The sequence below is a fragment of the Choloepus didactylus genome, chromosome 10, assembly GCF_015220235.1.
Source record: "Choloepus didactylus isolate mChoDid1 chromosome 10, mChoDid1.pri, whole genome shotgun sequence".
Classification (NCBI taxonomy): Eukaryota; Metazoa; Chordata; class Mammalia; order Pilosa; family Megalonychidae; genus Choloepus; species Choloepus didactylus.
The window spans coordinates 111,475,912-111,498,416 of record NC_051316.1 but is presented as its reverse complement, the minus strand read 5'-3'; the positions used below and the strand labels follow the sequence as shown (position 1 = coordinate 111,498,416).

General features: G+C 35.1%; 1 protein-coding gene across 1 annotated transcript in view; it reads right to left on the bottom strand.

The window, feature by feature from the left end:
* The window catches only part of SHOC1 (shortage in chiasmata 1), a 115,581-nt gene that overhangs the window by 45,042 nt on the left and 48,034 nt on the right, over window positions 1-22,505 (bottom strand). The window contains 7 exon segments of the mRNA XM_037797427.1: window positions 3,513-3,689; window positions 4,656-4,775; window positions 7,492-7,905; window positions 11,917-12,159; window positions 13,998-14,092; window positions 20,027-20,132; window positions 21,290-21,391. Of these exon segments, the coding sequence (XP_037653355.1) occupies window positions 3,513-3,689; window positions 4,656-4,775; window positions 7,492-7,905; window positions 11,917-12,159; window positions 13,998-14,092; window positions 20,027-20,132; window positions 21,290-21,391 (1,257 nt within the window).

Here is a 22,505-nt window from a genome sequence, read left to right as displayed (position 1 = left end):
TTTCCCTGAGTTATACAGGCCCAGTCTTAATCTTTCATCTTTCGTTCTGCTGTCCCACATGGTCCTAATCTTCCTCTTTCAAACATACTCACAGTCAACTTTGTTCAGTGTACTTACATTGCTGTGCTACTATCTCCCAAAACTGTTTTCCAAACCTCTCACTCCTGTCTTTTCCTTTCTGTCTGCAGAGTTTCCTTTAATGTTTCCTGTAGAGCAGGTATCTTGTTCACAAACTCTGTCATTGTCTGTTTGTCTGAGAATATTTTAAGCTCTCCCTCATATTTGAAGGACAGTTTTGCCAGATGTAGGATTCTTGGTTAGTGGTTTTTCTCTTTCAGTATCTTAAATATATCACCCCACTTCCTTTTTGCCTCCATGGTTTCTATTGAGAAATCTGCACATAGTCTTATCAAACCTCCTTTGTATGTGATGGATCACTTTTCTCTTCCTGCTGTCAGGATTCTCTCTTTATCTTTGGCCTTTGATAATCTGATTATTAAGTGTCTTGACGCAGGCCTATTCTGTTTGGTGGACGCTGCACTTCTTGGATCCGTAATTTTATGTCTTTATAAGAGATGGAAAATTTTCATTGATTATTTCCTCTACTATTGCTTCTGCCCCTTTTCCCTTCTCTTCTTTTGGGACACCCATGACATGTACATTTCTGCATTTCATGTTGTTATTTAATTCCCAGAGACATTGCTCATACTTTTCTGTTTTCTCTATCTGTTCTTTTGTGTACACACTTTCAGATGTCTTGTTTTCCAGTTCCTGAGTATTTTCTTCTCCCTCTTGAGATCTGCTGTTTTATGTCTCCATTGTGTCCTTCATCTCTTGCATTGTGTCTTTCATTTCCATAGATTCCGCTAGTTGTTTTTTCGAACTTTTGATTTCTACCTTATGTACGCCCAGTGTTTTCATTATACGCTTCATCTCTTTTGCCATATCTTCCCTAAACTTTTTGATTTGATTTAGGATTGGTTGTTTAAAATCCTGTATCTCAGTTGAAATGTAAGCTTATTCCTCTGACTGGGCCATAACTTCGTTTTTTTTTAGTGTAGGTTATAGTTTTCTGTTGTCTAGGCATCTGCTTTCCTTGGTTACCCCAATCAGGTTTTCCAAGACCAGAACGGGCTCAAGTCTCAGAAGGAGGCAATAGTATCACATCTCCCTGAGGGTGTGTCTTTGAAGACTGGTACACCCTGTGAGGCCTCAAGTCACTGTGCTTTTCTGCCCAGCAGCTGGCACCTGTCAGCCTGTAGCTCCAGACTGGTGTAAGGAGGCGTGGACTGTGGCTGTTTTGCCCCAGGCTCTGGGGTCTGGTTAGTAGTAGAACTAGGCCCCACCTCTTTCCTCTTAGGGAAGATACAACCGCTAGGGAGAGGTTATTAGCATTTGAATAGTCTCTCTGCCTGTGCTATCTCCAATCTTGTCTGGGTCAGAGTGCTGGGAACTGAAAATGGCTGAGGCTTTCTCCACTGAACCGAAAAAGGGACAGAAATCCCCCTTTCAGGGCCAGTTCACAGCCATTCTAAATTTCACTTGTTGGTCAGAGATAGCACCCAGAGGTCCTCTGGCTCTCCAAGGTCAGTCATCACCAAAAGCCTCTGCCTGTTTGTTGGAGATTCGTTGCTTGTATTGAGCAGTCCACGTCTGTTAATTAAAACCCCAGATGGAACTCAGCTGAGCTATATTCACTTGCCGGGAGAGTGCTGCTCTCTACCACTGTGAGGCTTTGCAGTTTGCAGTTTGGGCCATGGGGGGCAGGGGAGCACAGCTCAGGTCCACAGTTTTTACTTACAGATTTTATGTGGCGATCTTGGGTATTCTTCCCAATTCAGTTTGGTGTATGATGAGTGGACAGTCACATCCCACCCCCAGCCCCCGCAGTTATTCAAGATTATTTACTAGTTGTTCTTGGTTGTTTATTAGTTGTTCCAGGAGGACTAACTAGCTTCTAAACCTCTCTATGCAGCTATCTTCCTCTCTCCTACCTGTGTTTTATTTTGATTGCTACACCTTCAAGTTCATTGATCTTTTCTTCTGCAATATGTAGTCTGCCACTAATCCCATCCAATGTATTTTTCATTTCAGACACTGTAGTTTAGTCTCTAAAAGTTTGATTTGGTTCTTTTCTACATCTCTAACTTTTTGAACATATCGAACACAGTTATAATTCAGATTTAATGCCCTTATTTTATAATTCCAACATCTGTGTCAGCTCTGAGTTTGTTTTGGTTATTCTCATTATGGGCATGTCTCTTTGTGCATCTTGTAATCTTTCAGACCTTTCGAATTTTACCTTGTTGGTTGAAGGATATTTTTCCATTTTGAAAAATCCTCTTGAGCTTTGTCTTCTTGCATAAAGTTACTAGGAAACAGTTTGATCATTTGGGTTTTACTTTTATGATTTTTTTTAGGTAGGTCCAAAGCAGTGCTAAGTCTAGGGCTCATTATTCCCCACAACTGAGGCAAGACTTTCCTAAGTATTCTACCCAATGCCCCATGAATTACAAGTTTTTCCAATCTAGCTGGTGGGAACAGGCATTATTCTCTGCCCTGTGTGAATGCAGAGTAGTCTTTCCTCTGTTCCTTTTGGATGGCTTGTTTCCCTGACATTGGATATTTTCCTCATATACATGCTCTGATTAGAACTCTGCTGAATATTTGAGGGAGAGCCTCTACACATCTCCAGGATTCTCTCTGTGAAGATCTCTCTCTTTTCTGTAATATTGTATCCTTTGATCTCTAGCTTCCATGGTGCCCCTGGACTCTCAGCTCAATTTCCTCACCTCAGGGAGTCCACTGGTCTCTGCCTCAGGTCCCCCTGTGCCAGGGTTCAGCAACTTTCTTAAGTTAATAAGATAGGGCAATGGTAGGGCATACCTCATTTATTTCCCATCTTTTAGGAATCAGTGTCCTTCATTGCCTGATGTCTAGTGTTTTAAAAACTGGTTTCATGCATTTTGTCTGTGGTTTTCTGTTCATTTTTTGGTACTGAAAGAACAATCCTTTGGTACTGAATCCTTACCTAACCATATAGGTTATTTTAGAGTCAAAATACAAGTATCAAATCTTATTAAATATTTCAGGTAGGAGGATAAATCCAGTCCCCATATGCTTTCTCGGCCAAAAGCAAAAGTCCAGGATTGACTTTAATTAATGTATTTTTTTTACTCCTCCACCCCTTTTTCTTGGAGAGGACTGGGTGAATAAGTTGCTAATAATAATAATAGGATTAACCTGGTTGCTGCAATAGGAATCTGTCAGGTAATATATGTCAACTAGAAGCCTCACTAAGAAGCAATACCTGATAATATGTCTTACCTTTTTCTCCTCACTTAGCTGATCCTTCAGTGTTGGTTTGGTGGGTGCCATATGTTGAATTACAATTATGACTTCATCCATGCATGACTAATTTCTACATCTTCTATGCTAAAGTTTTACTAATTCAAAATAATAATCCTTAAATGTATAGCCATTTAAATAAACTGACTTTTATTTGTACTCACCTTGGTGAATAATATCACTTATTACTTTTTCTTGTTCCTTTAAGAGGAATCTTGTTTGGTCAAAGATAACAGTGGCAAATTTCCAGTTGGCAGCAGGGACAGTACAGAGGCATACAAGTTTTTTTAAAATAGGAGTAGCGGCTGCTTCTAGGAGACAGTATGCTTGGCATTGGCTTTCTGCGAAAATAAAAGCATTAAAGGCAGTGTTCTTCTAATAACTATGGCATTCTTTTTTTGATAAACCAATTAAACATGTTACTTCATGAAAATGTGAACCTCTATCTGAATACCTTTCTGAATTAAAAATCATGAGGTTGTTTAGAGGCTTATTTTAAGATAGATATTTTAAATAGACTTGTACAAACAAAAAGAGCTATAACTTGTATAATTTTATGTCTATCTTGTTCATAAGAAAGGATTTATTCAGTAACTAATTTGACGTGGTAGGTATGAAGAGCCATATAAAGAGTATCAAATAATGTTCCCTCTTCCCTCTACAACTTCAATTAAAACAAATTTATAATAATCACAAAGTGCTTGTAGTTTTGACTAGAATATCATTACTGAAAGATTTGCATAACCATTTAGAGATCATAAATAAAACTCAACCAAAACAATGAAAAGATATCAAAAAACTAGTGTCATATTTCCTTATTGATTTTAATAATAAGCTTGATGCTCTTAAGCAGGCTGTACTTTTAGAGTCCAAGAATATTTTTCTTTATAACAGAACAAAAAAGTTTAGCCAATATAGGAATCAATTGTAACTTATTTACATCACCCAGACTGAGCAAAAAAGAGTAGTAAGAGAGACAATTAGCAGTTTACCTTCCCAAATGGGCAGAAGAGTCTACTGAGTTGTAGTTTGTTTTTCTCTGATGAAGAAGCAGCAGTTTAAAGGAAGAAAGTCACTTAGTGGACTGCGGTAAGGTGATAGGGAGTACAGAGGTAGTGAATAAGGTATTTCAGGTTTGGAAATAACTTGAAAATCAGTATGGAAGGAAGAAATGAAGGTAACTTTGAGTAGATATGTCTGAAACAGGTGAAGAAAATTACATGGAAAATGAGATTATGTCCTCGATACCAAGGAAAGGGCTTTCAAATTAAGTAAATTTGAATGTATTTTAAAAGCATATAACATACCTGATGCTTGGATTTCAATAACATTATCTTCTCCCCTTTCCTGATTTGTTTCCTCTAGTGTTTCATCAGTACAAACATTAGGACTTTTTTCTTGAAGAGTCAAAGAACATTCCTCAATATCTGGAAATTCTAATAAAAAAATATTAATTTGCATTGTTCAGGAGATCCTTAATGTTATTTTACTAAAACTGTTTTTATCTAAAATATAATCACAATTGCTGAAATTCTTCTTTGAAATACATCAGTATTAAATTGAACAAATATTCAGTATCAATGGACCTAAGACTGTGCTGGGTAAGAAAATGAAAGGTATAATGGAAACGGCTTTCAACTTAAGCATCAGATCAGTATTTCTATCTCAGTTTCCTCATAAGTAGAATGCAAATAAATATACCTACTTTGAATACTGTTATAAGGATTAAATAAACACCAAGTATAGTTCTTGACATATAGAAGGAACACACCAGTCTACTTTACTTCTTTGTATATGCTTCTTTCTGCTAGGAATTGTCTCCTCTTCCCCAAGCCCTGTCGCCATCTTTTCTTAACTAGCGTTTAACATTTCTTGTCACATCCTTCAGCTTTCAGGCACCTTCTATAAGAAGACTTATGATTCTGCCCACTCTACTTCTAGGCCAACAAGGTGCCCCTCCTTTTCGTTTCCTCAATATTCTGTGCATGTGTCTCTCCTGGCATTTACCACACTGTAGTGAAACAATCTGTCTGCATATCTAGTCTACTCCAATATACTGTAAGTTTCTAAAGGTCAGAGAGAGTATCATATTTATCTCTAATGTGGAATTTAGTGTCCATCACAAAATATTCAATAAATGCTAGTTTTTTCCCTTTTTTCCTAGTTAACTGGGGAGGATAAAAAATACATATATAAACACACACACACACACATATGTATAAGTCTAGCCACATTAACTAGATAGCAATGGCATCCTATGTGATTATAAGAAAATAATTTTAGAAACTCATTACAGCTTAAAATATTTTAATATGTGAACTTTAAATACAGTTAAATATATAAAAATGGAGTAAATACTCTAAACTAAATTAGTTATGTTATTATTTTCAAATAATACTTTCAATTAACCAAAAAAATTGGAATAGCATGATCTAATATTATGGGAGTTTTTAAGGGGGCCAAACAAGTTGAACATTCTTCTGAGTCAACTGTAAAACAAGGCAAGTGGAATGTATACCACACATTACCTCTGTTACTAAAGGCTAAATTGGAGAATAGAGCTTAGTTTGAAGATCAAATGACTCCGCTAACTACACACCAGAATGAGATGACCAGACCTGGATCTGCTGGATTGGGACAGGATTCCCCATAGTGAGGGAGGAAGGCTGCCCAGAAAAGACAGATGACAGAAAAGCAGAGAATGCCTGTTCCTTCTGGGCAATTCATTCCCACAGATTTATGCCCCATTTATTCTTTGCAGATCTACCATTCAGATTATTTATTCCACCTCCCCTGGGTAGAATGCATAAAGGGGCCAAGAGGTCAGGAATGTAATACTAATTGAGGAAACATAAATACAGAAGCATTCCTCCTAATATTAACATTCAATTAACAGTCGTTTACATTCCTAACATTCATTTCCCACAAGAAAATAGTTTATCTTTTTCACCTTCCTTGCTGCTTTCTCTCATTTTCTGGTATCAACAGACTGTATTATAAGCCATTAGCACCAATACGGCAACCAGAGAAAGATATCAGCGACAATTCTGGAGTGATTTCTTTTTTAACCCCAAAAATAAATAGAAACCAAAAACACTAACAGATCTGAAAACAGTAATAAATCTTTTAAAAATTCCTATTTTTGTATCACACTAAGATAATACTTTACAATTTTACTCATTCTTTTATGCAGAAGTTTGCTCTTAATTATAGTGCAAATATTGGTTAGAAAGGTCTCAGTTACATATGGAATTGTCACCTAACAAGGTAAGTTATAAAGTGGTCAAACTATTACATAAAAAGCAGTTTTATGATGAACATATATAATCATAAAGAGTCACAAAGTTCATGATTCTTCAAATACCATTCTGCATTTTTGTGGAACTGTTCACTGAAAAATGCACTGATTGTCAAATTAATATAATTTTAAGTAAATCTATAAAAGGCTGTCTTATCTTTGGTGATAGTATATGCGAGTATCATGACATTAACGTGTGAAGATCTTACGTACAGTGATAGTATACTGTATAGGACAATAAGACCTAAGTATGCTATAAGTCTCACATGTAAATACTTGTGTATTTATTTCATCAGAGTAACTTATGTCAAACTTATTCTAGACTATTCTTTACCAGAAATAAAGGTTATGACACATTATTCTACAACTGAAGTGGTTATAAAGAATAAAACAATTACATTCTCAAACAGCAACTCTTTGGTAAGGTTAAAAAGAGTTAATAAACAATTAAATGGGCAAAGAAACTCCTTAACTACACATTAAAAATAAGTTAAAATACTGAGATACAAGTGGTATCTAAGAGAAAAAAGAATGGCAGAATGATCAACAAAAGTTAGTAATACTATGAATCTGTATGGCCAAATGGAAGGAAGCAAATTTTACAAATAGTGGTTTTTATTACAAATTCTAATACACCTTTTGATTGTATGGAAAATATATTTCTCTATCTATATATCTATATCTATCTCCATATACACCAAGAATCAAGAACCAATGACATTTTTTTTTGAATATGAAGAATAATTCTTCCCAGAAGAGTTTTATTTCTTTGCATTCTATAATAAATCACATATTTAGTCCGTGAAGCTATCATATCTATGCCAAAATATTACTGAATTACTCACCATCTTTTTTATCACTATTTGTGACTTCAGTCTTTGAGGTGCAAGTTTTATATTTATTTCGTAGCATAATAAAGTCACTCAAGAGGTCTAAATCATTTTCTGTTTTTTTACCATGTTCAAAAGATGCTTTTTCAGTTCTTGAAGAACATGATTCAATAGACGGCTCTTTAATGTCAAGTTCTAAGTGATCTTTATTTTCTTTCTTTTGGATTTTTCTATGAACGAGTTCTGGATCATTCTTTGTTTTTTCTTCTGCTGCTGGTCTTTTAATAGAAGCACATTTATCAGGTAAACACAGATCTGGTACTTCTTTTGCCATAGATGGGTTCTTTTGTGGAAACGATAAATTATCATTTGCAGATTTTTCTTTCATAAGTATAATAGGTGAAGAACAACTTTTATGTTCTAGCCATGCTGAAAACAGAAAATTAAAAAATACTCAAATGACTCCTATGCCGAAATGAGTGTTCCAGTAGGATAACTTAACTGTGGTTTCTTATTAATATAATTTCGCCCTTAGGAGTACTTTGCTGCTTTGAAAATCAATTTTTGGTTCTTATAAAATGATTTTTTAGAAAGGATAAAAATTCACCACCTCTTTTTCTTATTACAGGATGTAGGCTACCAAGAAAAGAAAGAATTTCAGAAAAGCCCTATTTGCCAACAGGCTTACAAGGAATCTTGTCTTGGAGGTAACAGTTATTCCATGAGTCAAAAGCTACATACCAGGCATGCCACAGACCAGGAGAAAATACTCGCAATACATATAACTGACAAAGAACTACATCCGAAATATATAATATATTAGAATTTAATATAAAAAAAGCAACTCAGTTTAAAAACTGGTAAAATATTTGAATAATAGTTCATATAAGAAGATATACGTATGATACAACATGAATGAACCTTGAAACCTGCTAAGTGAAATAAGCCAGTCATGAAAGACTACATATTGTATGATTTCTCTTATATGAAATGTCCATAATAGGCAAATCTATAGATATAGAGAGTAGATTACTGATTACCCTGGGTTGAGGGAATGGGGAGGGACAGCTAACGGGTATAGGGTTTCTTTTCGAGGTGATGAAACTATTCTAAAATTGATTGTGGTGATGGCTGCACAACTCTGTGAATATATTAAAAACCATTGAATTGTATACTTTAAATGAGTGAAGTGTATGGCATAGTTCATTAAAACTATCATATATTTTTAAAAAGAAGGTATACAAATAGCCAATAAGCATGTAAAAAGATGCTCGTCATCATTAGTCACCAGGGAAATGTAAATTAAAACTACGAGATACCACAACACACCCATTAGAATGGCTAAAATTTAAGACTCCCAATACATGTTGGCAAGCATGTAAAGCATCAGACCCCAGAAAAAAAGTGTGTAACATAGAAGGAATGTCTGATCTAGGGGCCCTGCTGCTTATCTCATAGATACAAGGGGTGCCATAAACTAAGGGTTGAAGGCTGTTTTAGAAATCCCAGTCATAGCGGCACCTAGACCCCAGTTGCGGATAAGGCAAGATCAGATAGGTCTATAAGATGAACGACCACAAACAAGCCAAAAGGCCTGCTTCCTTCACATATATAATACAGTGCACATCAAAGAAGAGTAGTGTGTCAGAACCCTAGTAACCAGTCAGCTCAGAAGTTGATAAGCCCTCACCCACTCAAAGCACAGGACACCCTTCCTTCCCCATGTGGTTTTTTCCTTTAAAAAATGCTGCTGTCAGATAGAGAGCTGGAGCCATTTTTCTTTCTTTCTTTTCGCTGGCTCCCACCTGCTTTCTTCTGCTTTCTTCTTCTAATAAACCTTAAACTCTCTACTTAAACCATGACTTGCTGTGTTGTGTGGATTCCTGAACGACTCCAACCTAACATAAAGCAACTCAAAGTTTCATACAAAGCTGGTGAGAATGTAAAAAGGTCCAATGCTTTGGTAAAAAATTTAGCAGTTTCTTATGAAGGTAAACATACACCTACCATAAGACTCAGGAATTCTGCTCCTAGATATTTACCATGATAAATGGTGACATTTGTCTACAAAAACACTTGTACATGAATATTGATAGTAGTTTTATTCACAATAGTCAAAAACTGGGAAAAAATCCAGGGAAGTGGATAAACAAAATGTGGAACATCCATACAATGAAAAATTCCTCAGGAATAAAAAAAAATGAACTACTAATACATACAACATCAGGGATGAATCTCAAAAATGTTATGTGAGTGAAAGAATTCAGACACAAAAGAGTTCATACTGTTTGAAGTCATAAATCAAAGTCTACAACAGGGGAAGCTAATGTATAGTGACAGAAAGTAGACCAGTGGTTGCCTGGTGCCAGGGGGAAAGGTTGGTGGCAGGAAAAAAGAGGAGAGGGATAGAGGGAGAAAGACAGCAAAGTGGAACTTTTTGGTAGGATGGAAATATTCTGTATCTATGGAAATATATATATTTGTCAAACTGTACACTTCAAATGGGTGCATTTTATTATTTGTAAATCATAAATTTGGTTTGAAGAAAACATAAATGCCTACAGGCCCAACTAAATAATGTAAGTGAGCAAAGTACATACCTAATGTTTAAATCATAATATTTGGGCAGATAAATTTGGTATTCTTTTCTTCTGGAATATTGCCTATATATTGTTTGTTTTTGCTTTCATTAGAGATATGTTTATAAGAAACATTTCACTTTTTTCTTAACTCTACAAAATGTAAACAAAAGTGTTAAGAGTAATGAATAATGCCAATTAACACCTAGCCTCAATTTGTGGAGTGCAGGGAATTAGAGTAAATTAGAAATTGCATGCTCTGTTTAAAGTGGTGAGCTGTTATCAGGCCCAGTCAATTATTACCATATGAGTCTAGTTTTTAGAATTTTAAAGATAAGCTCACAATACAGATCATTTATGGGAAGTCTCCCAAATTTTAAATGTTGGTGACTAATTAAAACACCATATGTGCCAATAATTTATGAACTGAACAGGGCCTGGATACTGTCAGTTTGCAATGTCTGAGCTATTCTCTAGAGAAATAGTGGCATGTTTAGCAGGTAAACCAGAAGTGTTTATTATTTTACATCTCTCTGATTATTTTCCTCTACTGTTCTCTACCTGACAAACTGACTATGAGTTCCAGATACAGTTACTGCATTTTAAACTTCAGAATTATATTATCATAATTTTACTGGATATTAAGGTGAATTATGTTTTATTTTAACCTCAAAATAGTTACATATCGTAATAAAAGCTTTACGTAGATTTAATAAATTATCTGGATCTTTAAGGATCCCAAAAAAAGACCCTTTCCCTTTTCTTTGTCAAGCAACCTGACCTAATCTGTTCTGAAGTTTTTATTCTAGAATATATAACCATCTAGGCCTTGGGATAGACTGTAGGTGTGCATTTGCTTGATATAATCTGTTTATTTATTCTCCTTCCTGTCACATTGAAAGCCCTTTATGCCTTCTGCCTTTGAAACACTTCTTGCTGATTATAATTTTCACCCCATTTCCTGAGATGATGACTATTATCTTAGATATCATGGTGCAGAGCAATCTACTTGATTACTTTTTACCCTAAAAAGGGACGGATCTCAATTTATGAAGGAACTAAAGTAGAACAAGTACTTAGTTTATTATTACCTATATTATCAGTTTTATTGTTACTACAATTACACAATATCTCCTTATATCGACCTTCCAACATATATAATGATTTCCCAAATTCACTTTGAAATATATTTATTAATCTATAATAAGCTAAACATAAACATTCCCAAATCCTTTAAGATCTGAATTTGTTATTGCAAAAATTAATTCAGAAACAAACAGATATAATTCCAGCTAAGTATGTTCCATTCATTATAACAGCATATATAGCAACCAAAATAAGTAAAAAAATAGACACTCAAAAGACACTTTGGCCTTCTTAAATTGTATCTAAGTTAATGTTGAATTACTGAACTTTTTCATAACAAAGGAAGAAATTCTATTATTGAAGAATAATTGCTAGATATGTTTGAACACTAAAAGTTCAGCTGTTGGATCAAAAAATAAGTTACCTCAAAATGCTAGTTTGTACCTAGGCTGATGTGAACAGAAACTCCGCCAGCAGTTAATTCATTAAAGGAAACAAAGTTACTTTAACTGAAAATGGCTAGATATTTAAAGACTGAGGCTATAGAAGTTTGGGGCAAAAAATGATTTGAGATAAGCTAGTCAACTTCGTTTTTTAGGAAGTAAATGAGGTCTAGAGAGGTCCAAAGTCATAAATTCTGGCAGAACCAGAGTAAATTTTGAATACTTGTACTTAGTAAGTTATATTTTCCTAATCATCTCGTGTAAACCCAGTATCTAACATTTTCTTATTCAGAAAATGTTCACACAGGTGATAGTTACTGTGAAGAACTTACATTCAAATTGAAGCACTTTTGTAGGTGAAAATATTTCCATTTTAGTATCATCAGAAGGTAGATCATCATGACGCAAATCTGTATTTAGATGTTCCAAAGTTTCTGTCATTATTGGGTTTAGTCCTGCTTGTTTCCAACACTCTGCCGTTAATGGATTAATCACAAGGCTTTCTTCTTCAATAGAAACCTTCTTTCTGAAATCTGTAACTGAATAATGACTGTTAAGCTCTTGAGTTCTTGGCACTAAAAAAAGCAACCCCCCCAAAAAAATAGTCAGAAATAGTCCACAGGGCAAAAGAGACAAAAACATGATAAATAGAACCACACTAGAAGTCCTTAGCATGAAATATACTTTCACACATTAGGAAAAAAAAGTGAAACTTGAAGTTATAACTAATATTTTATCTTCAAGATGTTAATATTTGGAAACATCTAAAATACTGAATCACATAAATGATATTTTCAATCTTTGAAAATGTTGAGAAGTTAAAATTATTCAATATTTAGTAGGAGAAGGAACCATTATTATATTTGACCATTTTTAATTACTAAATTCAAACATTTGATAATATGTTGAAGAATTAATGAAAGATTTAGTAAATCAGAGATTCCAATTTATTATAATAAGCCTAAACAAGAAGATAAATTTGATCAGATTTTATGATGATCATCTTTGATATTGTGGAACAGAGCTTTCTGCATTAGCTGTCTACCCTAAAAAGAGACAAATTGTAATTTATGAAGGAACTGAAGTAGTATAACTATTTAATATTACTTGTATTATCAGTTTTATGATTACTCTCACTATAATAAACACCAATCCAATATTAGGATTATACAGTTTGAAATCAAATGCTTTTTATAGTAGTATAATAATAATAACAATAAAGGTATTAATATTAATAGTTATTATTCACTAAATGATACCTGGCACTGTGCTACATGCTTTATATGCATTATTTTCAATTTATCCCTAAAATAATCCTATGAAATGGACATTATTTTAACAGCTTTATTAAGATATAATTGACATACAAAAGCTGCACATATTTAAAGTGAACCACTTGATAAGTTTTGACATATATATATACACTCATGAAAAAACACTGTCACAATCAAGATAATGAACATACCATCAGGTGGTTTGAATTCAGACTACAATATGGCATGATGGGGAGCTTCTTGTTAAAAATTAAGGGGAGTTTTTTTTCTTTTCCTCTCTTCAGGCACAAAGATAGAAACAGGCAAATTTATTCATTATCACCTTATATGTGGTGGCTTGTTTTTTGTTTGTTCTTGTTTTGATAGCATAGTTTGTTGGACTCCCAGTTTTATATAGGGGTTCTCCTACTAGACTTTCCCACATAGGATAGGTTTTAGGTTTATTTCTTGAGCCTACACCCACAGGGATATCAAAAAGAAGCTCAAGTTCTCCAGTGGTTAACAGAAACTTGGAGTGAAAGCCAGCTTTAGTGTTCTCTTGCCTTCCAGACTTCTCATTTTCACTTTGTTTTTGGCCTCCAAATACAACTCAGTGATTTATTTTAAAAAGTTTTAAAAGAATACTTTATTCAAAGTCTCATTCCTATGGATGAAATAGTTCCAATAACAGAAATGAGTTTAACATATTCAAACTCTGAATATAGACGTGAAATTTACCTTTAACTAAAATTTATTTTGTTAAACTACAAAAAATTTTTTTATTTATATGTTTCTAAATAGCCTCTTTGGAAATCTTAGGAAACCAAGACTCAATTTTAACATAAGTTACGTGGGAAATTTTTTTTTTTTACAACTAACATACTTGGAAATACAAACTAACTGTAGAGACTGTTTTATGCATCGCCTACACTTTTTCTCCATATATAAGAATTACTCCAAAATGAGCAAGTCAAGATCATGTCATATACTCCTGCATTTAGCAGAATAAGCCTTCTGACAGATATCTGGGTATCTTAGCTTTGCAATGTTATATATTTTGTATTAAATGGCCAAAGAAAAATGACATCCCATATTTCTACTGACTGTGTACCCTTTCACCTAAATTTTCTATTTAGTATTCAAAATCAACTACCCTTTACCTGCAAGCAAAAATGGTTTCAAAGAGCTTCTGCAACTTTCTAATTGCCATATCATCCAGTATTTGTTAGCTGATTCTTCAGCTGTAAGCAAATTTCTGAAAAAGAAGAGTTAAAATTTAATATGTTTATAGTATTGGATTTTTTTTGTATATTAAAATTTTGTTTTAGTAAATATTTTTTATTTTTATTTTTATTTTTTTTAAATTTTATTTTCAAATAAATTCAAACTTACAGGAACAGTTGCAAAAACAATACAAACCCCATACACAGAACTCCAGCATACCCCGACCCCCCTCCTCTGAAACCCCGATCCACTAACTTTAACATCCTGTCACACCATTTCTTTCTTTCCCTTCCTTCCTCCCTCCTTCCCTATCATCCATCATCTATTGCTCTGTCTTCTGAAAATATGAGAGCAAGCTGCACACATCCTTGAACAAATAATATAATTCACACATACATTTCCTATGAACAAGAACATTCTTTTATGGAATCCCATTAAGCGCAGCTAAGAAGTTCAAGAAATTCAACATTGATAAAAAGCTTACATTCTATATTTCCTTTTTTTCCTTTCTTATGTCCCAACTGTATCCCTTTGAGCCTCCTCTCCTCCATCCTCAGATCTCATCCAGGATCATCCTTGGGATTTAATTGTCATTATCTATTTAGACTGTCTTTTTTTTTTTCTTTTCAATTGTGGAAACATATATACAGCCTAAATCTTCCCATTCCAACCCCTCCCTAGCATTCCATTAGTGGGATTAATCACATTTAGAATGTTGCAATGCTATCACCTTCCCACCATCCATTACTAGAAATTTCCCTTCACCCCAAACAGAAACCCTACACTCATTTCTTAACTCCCCATTGCCCCTTTCCCCACTTCTCGTAACCCATACTCCACTTTTCATCTCTATAGTCATATTCTCTGATACTTTCTTTGTGTTTACCATGGGGCTTAAATTTAACCTCTTAAGTCTAGAACAATCTTGTTTTTCTTTGACACCAACTTAACTTCAATAGGACACAAACTACATTCCTTTAATTCCTCCATTCCCCCACCTTTATGTAATTCTTGTAAAAAAATTACATGTTTTACATTGAGTCCAAAACCACTGATTTATCATTACAGTTTATGTATTTTAGATCCTGTAGGAAGTAAAGAGTGGAGTTACAAATCAAAAATACAGTAGTATTGGTATTCATATTTACCATGTGATCTTTACTGGAAATCTTCATTTCTTCCTGTGGTTTCAGTCAATTGTTTAGTGTCCTTTCCTTTCAGCCTGTTCAATTCCCTTTGGCATTTCTTATAGGACTGATCTAATGGTGATGAAGTCCCTCAGCTTTTGATTATCTGGGAATGTTTTCATCACCCCCTCATTTTTACTCTCCAGGTGTTTGTGAATTTTCTAAGTCTCTGATGGTTATTGACTTCTATTTGTATTCCACTGTGGTCAGAGAATGTGCTTTGAATATATTCAATTTTTTTAAAAAAAATTTATTGAGACTTGTTTTATGTCCCAGCCTATGGTCTATTCTGGAGAAAGATCTGTGATCACTAGGGAAGAATGTGTGTCCTGGTGATTTGGGATGTAGTGTTCTATATATGTCTGTTAAATTTCCCTCTCTCTCTCTCTCCTTTCTTTGCTTCTCTGTCAGTAGGGCTCCCTTTAGTATCTGAAGTAGGGCAGGTATTTTATTAGCAAAATCTCTGAGCATTTGTTTGTCTGTGAAAAATTTAAGCTCTCCCTCAAATTTGAAGGAGAGTTTTGCTGGATAAAGTATTCTTGGTTGGAAATTTTTCTCTCTCAGAATTTTAAATATGTCATACCACAGCCTTCTTGCCTCCATGGTGGCCACTGAGTAGTCACTACTTAGTCTTATGTTGTTTCCTTTGTATGTGGTGAACTGCTTTTCTCTTGCAGCTTTCAGAACTTGCTCCTTCTGTTCAATATTTGACAGTCTGATCAGAATATGTCTTGGAGTGGGTTTATTTGGATTTATTCTATTTGGAGTTCACTGGGCATTTATGCTTTGTGTATTTATATTGTGTAGAAGGTTTGGGAAGTTTTCCCTAACAATTTATTTGAATACTCTTTCTAGACCTTTACCCTTCTCTTCTCCTTCTGGGACACCAATGAGTCTTAAATTTGGATGTTTTATTTTATCTATTGTATCCCTGAGATCCATGTTGATTTTTTTGATTTTTTCCCCATTGTTTCTTTTGTTGTTCTTTCATTTTCCATTCTGTGGTCCTTGAGGAGGCTGAGTTGTTGTTCAGCTTCCTCTAATCTTGTATTATGAGTATCCAGTGTCTTTTTAATTTGGCCAACAGTTTCTTTAATTTCCATAAGATCTTCTATTTTTTTATTTACTCTTGCAATTTCTTCTTTATGCTCTTCTAGGGTCTTCTTTATGTCCTTTATATCCTGTGCCATGCTCTCACTGTTTGACTTTAGTTCTTTGATTAATTGCGCCAAGTCCTGTGTCTCTTCTGATATTTTGATTTGGGTGTTTGGGGTTGGGTTCTCCATATCGTCTGGTTTTATCATATGCTTGAAGATTTTCTGTTGTTTTTGGCCTCTTGGCATTTGCTTTACTCAATAGGGTTCTTTCAGGGTCTATAAAATACCAATCTCTAATTTGTCAGATCTACAACTTGGTGGTGTACTCTTTAACTAACCAGCAGATGGCATCTGTGAGTCACCTATTCCCCTCAAGTCAGTTCTCCCCAACTTTGTCTTTGTGGTGTGTAGGGGTCTGATTCTTGTGGGGGTTCAATTGGTGCACCAAGTTTGGGTGTGTTGTTTTTGCTGTCCACCCTGAATGTGGGGCATGTGTCTGAGCAGTAGGGAGGCAGGGCAGCTTTAATAATCAAATCTCCTATGTGTTCCTGGAGATTTAAGGCTGTTGCAAGAGCTTAAGTCTTCACCTCAGCCCCACCACAGATCATCTCTGCCGCTGACCCACAAGTCCCTGGCACTGGCGTAGGGTCCCTGGGATTTCCAAGTGGGTCCCCCTTCTCAGCTGTGCTCTTCCAGGACCCCTGCCAAGAGAAGGCTGCACCACGTCACAAGTGCGCACTGGCCCTCCAGGGAAGCCCTGGGCATTCCCAGCCTGCTGTAAAGATGGTTGAATGGAGCATGTTAATTTCTCCCTCATCGCACAGCTCTGCCTTCCCAGCTCAGGGACAACTAGTTATGAGTGCCCTAATGGGCACTGTCCACAGCCGATATTGTAGCATGTGCACGGAGCTGCGAGAAGCTCCCTGTCACACTGGGACCCTTGGTGCAGCTCTGGGCTACACATCCAGCCCCAGGCAGGCACATCCCCAGCCCGCCGGGGAGATGGTTGCAAGGGGTGCAGTTTCTTTCCCTTTTGGCTCCCCTCTGCCCCCCTGGCCCCGAGACAAGCAGTGGGTGTGGGAAGGGCTATCCTCCATGCCAGACACCAAGGCGTTGGGACAGCCTGCTCCTGCCATGCTTCACTGCATGGTTGTCACCGTTGTATCCACAGTTGGTCCCAGGTTTTTTGTTTTAAAAAGAACGAGTCTGTCTCCAAACGCCAAACCACAGTTTCCCCAAACCTCAGCATGGTCACCAGACTTTCAGCCAGCTCACTCACTTGTTTCAGAATGCAGACTCCCAGTTTCACCAAATGAACAGTCCCTATGGATTTAGCAGAACTTGTCCGGCTGGTGCATCGCTGAAACTGGTGTTCTGGGTCACTTTCTGGCTTTTATCTAGTATTTTTCATGGAGGTGTTTTTTTGCCCTGTCTTACCTAGCCGCCACTTTGGGTTCTCCAGGAAAGTACTTTTTAAAGTATTTTTTATACTTAGAAGCAAATGAAATTAACTCTATTTTGTAAATGTGTAACTAAATTAAGAGAATTCTTTAGGCCAAATTTCAAATACTTATTTTCATTTCCCTGGAAAGGTTGGATAATATGTCAGCTGCTTAATTACTCCTGCTTGCCTATAACTTCCTTCTACCCCTACTTCCCTCACTGGAACCTGGAGACAGAGGCGGCTGATATGGGAGACTGCTAACGCTCAACTCTGTGGGGGCTTGGGAGGGGCTTTCTAGGAAGACTAATCTATCTTAGAAAACATTAAATTACATGTATGCCACATGCTACAAGACATCAACTAAAGCTAACTCAGGCTCTGCCAGAGGTTAAGGATGGTAGTTTTTAACCTAAGCAGTTTTGTCTCCTTGTCTTCAAACTAGAACACAATGACTCAGCCCTGCAATACCTATTCTGAGAACACTACAAACCATTTTGTGCAAAAACATCAGACTATTGGACAGATTTGTGAATCAAGTCTTGTTTCAACATATCTGCTTCCTCATGACCAAGATCACATTGACAGAGGTAAACAAGGTCAGTGGATGTCCTCTGCTAGAGGTGGGACATAAAATCCTGCCTGGTACTCATAGACAAGCAAATTGGCCAAAAACTGGTAATCAATCACTGTCCATGCTACTCTGTGATCCTTGGCTATTCCTGGCCAGATATCTATGATAAATCTTCTAGAAGACTGCATAACAACTCTATGAGGTAGTTACTATTATTATCACAATATTATAGACAAGGAAACTGAGGCATAGAGCAGTTACATTCACACAGCTAGTAAGTGATAGAGTCAAGTAGTCTCGCTCTAGTTCAGTGCTCTTGACCACTAAACTTCTTTTCATAGCAGTGAATGAGTGTTCAACAGAGGCAATGCCATTGGCAAGTATTCAGTGGCAGTGTCCAAAGCAGATTGTTCCTGTGCCAGGATCTTTAAAATTTCAAGTTACTTAATTTTAATGGCAATATAATCACATTCAAAATACTAATTGGGTAAAAGAACATATGAAAAATTCCCTACCCATGATCCCAGTTTCCAAGTCCCCTTTGGATACAACCAACATTATTTGTTTCTTGTGTGTCCTTCTAAAGATACTCTATGCATATAAAAACAAATACATAAAAATGTACACATATGTGCATATATCCCCTCCCATCGCTCATTTTTTCCATATTTTTATTGTAGAATTTAACATAGATAAGTAGAAGTGATAATTCTCAAAGTGCAATTTAACAAGCAATTAAAGAGCGAATTTCAAAGAATATCATAGGTCATAGTTCCATAGTTTCAGTCCCTTCCCCATTGTGGAATATAACATATGTACAAAAAGGTAATATCTTTCAAAGTATAATTTAACAAGTAGTTATATAGGAAATTCCCAAAGCTGTTATGAGTTACAGTACCATAGTTTCAGTTATTTCCTTATTGTGAAATATAACATATATCAAAAAGGTGATAGCTTTCAAGTTACAATTTAACAAGTAGCTATAGAACAAATTTCAAAGGATGCCATGGATTATAGTTCCACATTTCAATACTTTCCTTCTAGCTATTCTAATACCCCAGCAACTAAGTAAAAGAAAATTATATAAGATTCAGTATTTATAATCCATTGTTAAATTCCATCTACTGTTGCTACCCCTTCCTTGAGTTTAATCACTTTCCCAATCTTCAGGGATGTCTAGGCAGGGGCCACCCTAATTTGTTCAAGTCGAAGAGGGGTGTCAACATTATGGGAAAAGGGAACACATCTGGTTGATATTCTTGAAGAGGCTATTGCAATAAGAATTGTTTAAAATGGAGAGTGATGAGGATTGTACAACTAAGTGATGATGATATGAGACATGGATGGATTATCATGGACATAACATATGCTGTGTGAACTTAGGAACCTCATACTTCATACGTCAAGCCCTTGATCTTGAGACTTGCTTGGGTGAAATTTATGGTTGTAAAGGGGAGGCTAAGCCCACCTATGATTATGCCTAGGAGTCACCTCCAGAGAACCTCTTTTGTTGCTCAAATGTGGACTTTCTCTCGCTTGTTATAGACACTGTTTTATCTCTTACTTTTTTCACAGTAGGAACCATGGAAGTTGCCTTTATATGAAGATATTTAAAGACTGCTTTTTCTGCATTGCAACTTGGGTTCTAAATATGATCTTCACTTACATTTTACAAACAGGAGAAAATGGAAATGTCTGAAGTCCTGAACATAATGAATCCTCTGAAGAATGTTGGTTTGTTAGGTGTAGATGAGTTAATGGCATTTCTAACTCTCTTGAAATATATAGGTTGCTGAAAACTAAAATTAAAAAATTATATTACATAAACATAGAATGAAATTAAGTATAATTTAGATTTTTTTTAAAGCAACTACTATGATCATTCAGTTACAACAAAAATACTTCAGCAAAAAGAAATTTGGGTTACTTGAGATACAAAAAAACAGTCTTAAACTTCCAGCTATATAAGGAATTACATATACATTAGATGATTTTAAAAAAAATACACTGACAGCTGAAATTTGTTGAGCTTATCTATGTAAGACAATGTTATAAGTGCTTTATGTGTAATAATGCATTTAATTCTGACATCAACCTTATTAGAAAGTACTATTTTTAACTGCATACCAAATATTGGTGATATTAAGCAACTGGTATTAATGGAAATAATTCTTCATCTTAATGAATCTGAACTCTATATTGCCTAGTTCAGAGTTATAGGTTCATATGGTCTGGCTTGAAAAAAACTGATCCTCATTGATTCTGTGACTATCACTTTCAGAAATAAAGCAGTAAACATCCCTAATGGATGATTAATCTGATCCAATTATAAACATAACTAAATAACAGTTTCATCCACACAGTTAAAAAGCAACACTGTTTGGCACTACATTAGAACAAAAGATGACTCTGAAATTCCAAATTTTGTAGAATCATAACATTAACAAAAATAATGAAGCAGAGAATGATAGGATAGCTTTGAGGGATTAAAAAGTTAAATTTTAACAAAAGTGTAACAAGGTCAGTGAGACTGCTAATACTAAGATAAAACATAACATTTATGTTTATTGAGCTATAACATTATGAGATTTCTATTTTTAGTATTAATACTATTTCCTCCATTCTTCCTCCCCAAGCTTTGTAACTTTCCTCTATATATTATTCTGTTTTAGTGTGGGCAGGATTCTGATTTAATGATAATAAAAACATATAAGGTAGCAGATAAGAAAATAAGAAACAATTTGGACTGCAATAATCAATCCACATAGTTAAAAAGCAACACTGTCTGACACTACACTAGAACAAAACACGACTGAAAATTTAAACATGAAAACTGCCTTACAATAGACTGTATATATGAATGTATATCACTTTTACATCATATATATGTAATCCCTGGGAAACTCCATGATTTATTCAAAATTTCTACCTGGTTCACTGCACTCTGCTTCACACTGGCTTTCAATGGTCACAATTTCTGTGGATCTACATTTTATGTCCTCAATGCCAAGTATATGCTTGGAAGTAAGATCTGAAAGAAAAGGAAGAAATGCTATGATCAGCAAAAGTACCAATACATTAGTTTTTTGTAACCTTGTGTTCAGTGGCTTTCTTGTTCTAAAGTGTTTTCATCATTTTATTGTAGATGAATTCCTTTTAGAAAGTAGTAGAGATTTAGACTTCTGAGGAAAATGCTGACTTAAGAAATAGGTGAATAACTCTCCTCCATCTCCTCCATGCACACTCTCTGCTTCTCCCAACTGTCCATCAAAATGACCAAAGGAAAATAAAAATGGGAAAATCTACATCTTCATTGGAAGCTAAGATAGGGTGGGCAATCCATAAGCCACATACTTCAAAGAATGGAACCACTTTGAAAGATTTACTCTTTAGCAGCATAAGATGACTTTCTATGTCCCATTTAATGATTTATGGATGGAATTCTATTAGTGGTAACACTCTTGTTGTCTTTTTGCTTTCAGATGCCTGACACACTTTGCCTATCTCTATTTTTTACCTTTAGGTTTCATTTTTTTAAGGCACAGCTCTTGTGAACAGCATATATGGTAATTCCTTGATCCTAAGACATAGTTTTTCATATTTTGTTTCTGAAATTGTGTTGCATCTTATAATCAGTGTGTACATTTAGAATAGTTATGCTTCCTTTTTCCCTTGTATGTTCTTATTAAGTTGATAATGTGTGTTGCAATTGGTGGGATCTTAGAATCACAGAAATAAGGTAATTGGAATTGCTTTTTAAATTTAATCTTAAAAATCTCTGTCTTTTAATAGAAAACTTTAATTCATTTACATTTATTCAGATAAAGGTAGTAATTTTACAATCTTGTTTTATGCTTCCAGCTCCTCTTTGTTGCTTCGTCTTAAAAATGTTTTTTCATAGAATTTTGTTGTTCCAGCTTTTCCCTCTCTATTGGTTTGGAAGTTATATATCTTATTTTAAGTCCATGCATTATCATTAATTTAAAAATATATACATTTTAATCTTATTTTCACACCAATTAGAAAAAGGTAGAAGCTCAAATCCCCTATTTTTTAAACTTTTTCTTTTTTCTATTTTATCAAAAAACTAAAAAAAAACATAAAAAACAACATTTCAAAGAAAACCACAACAAAGGAGTAAGAAA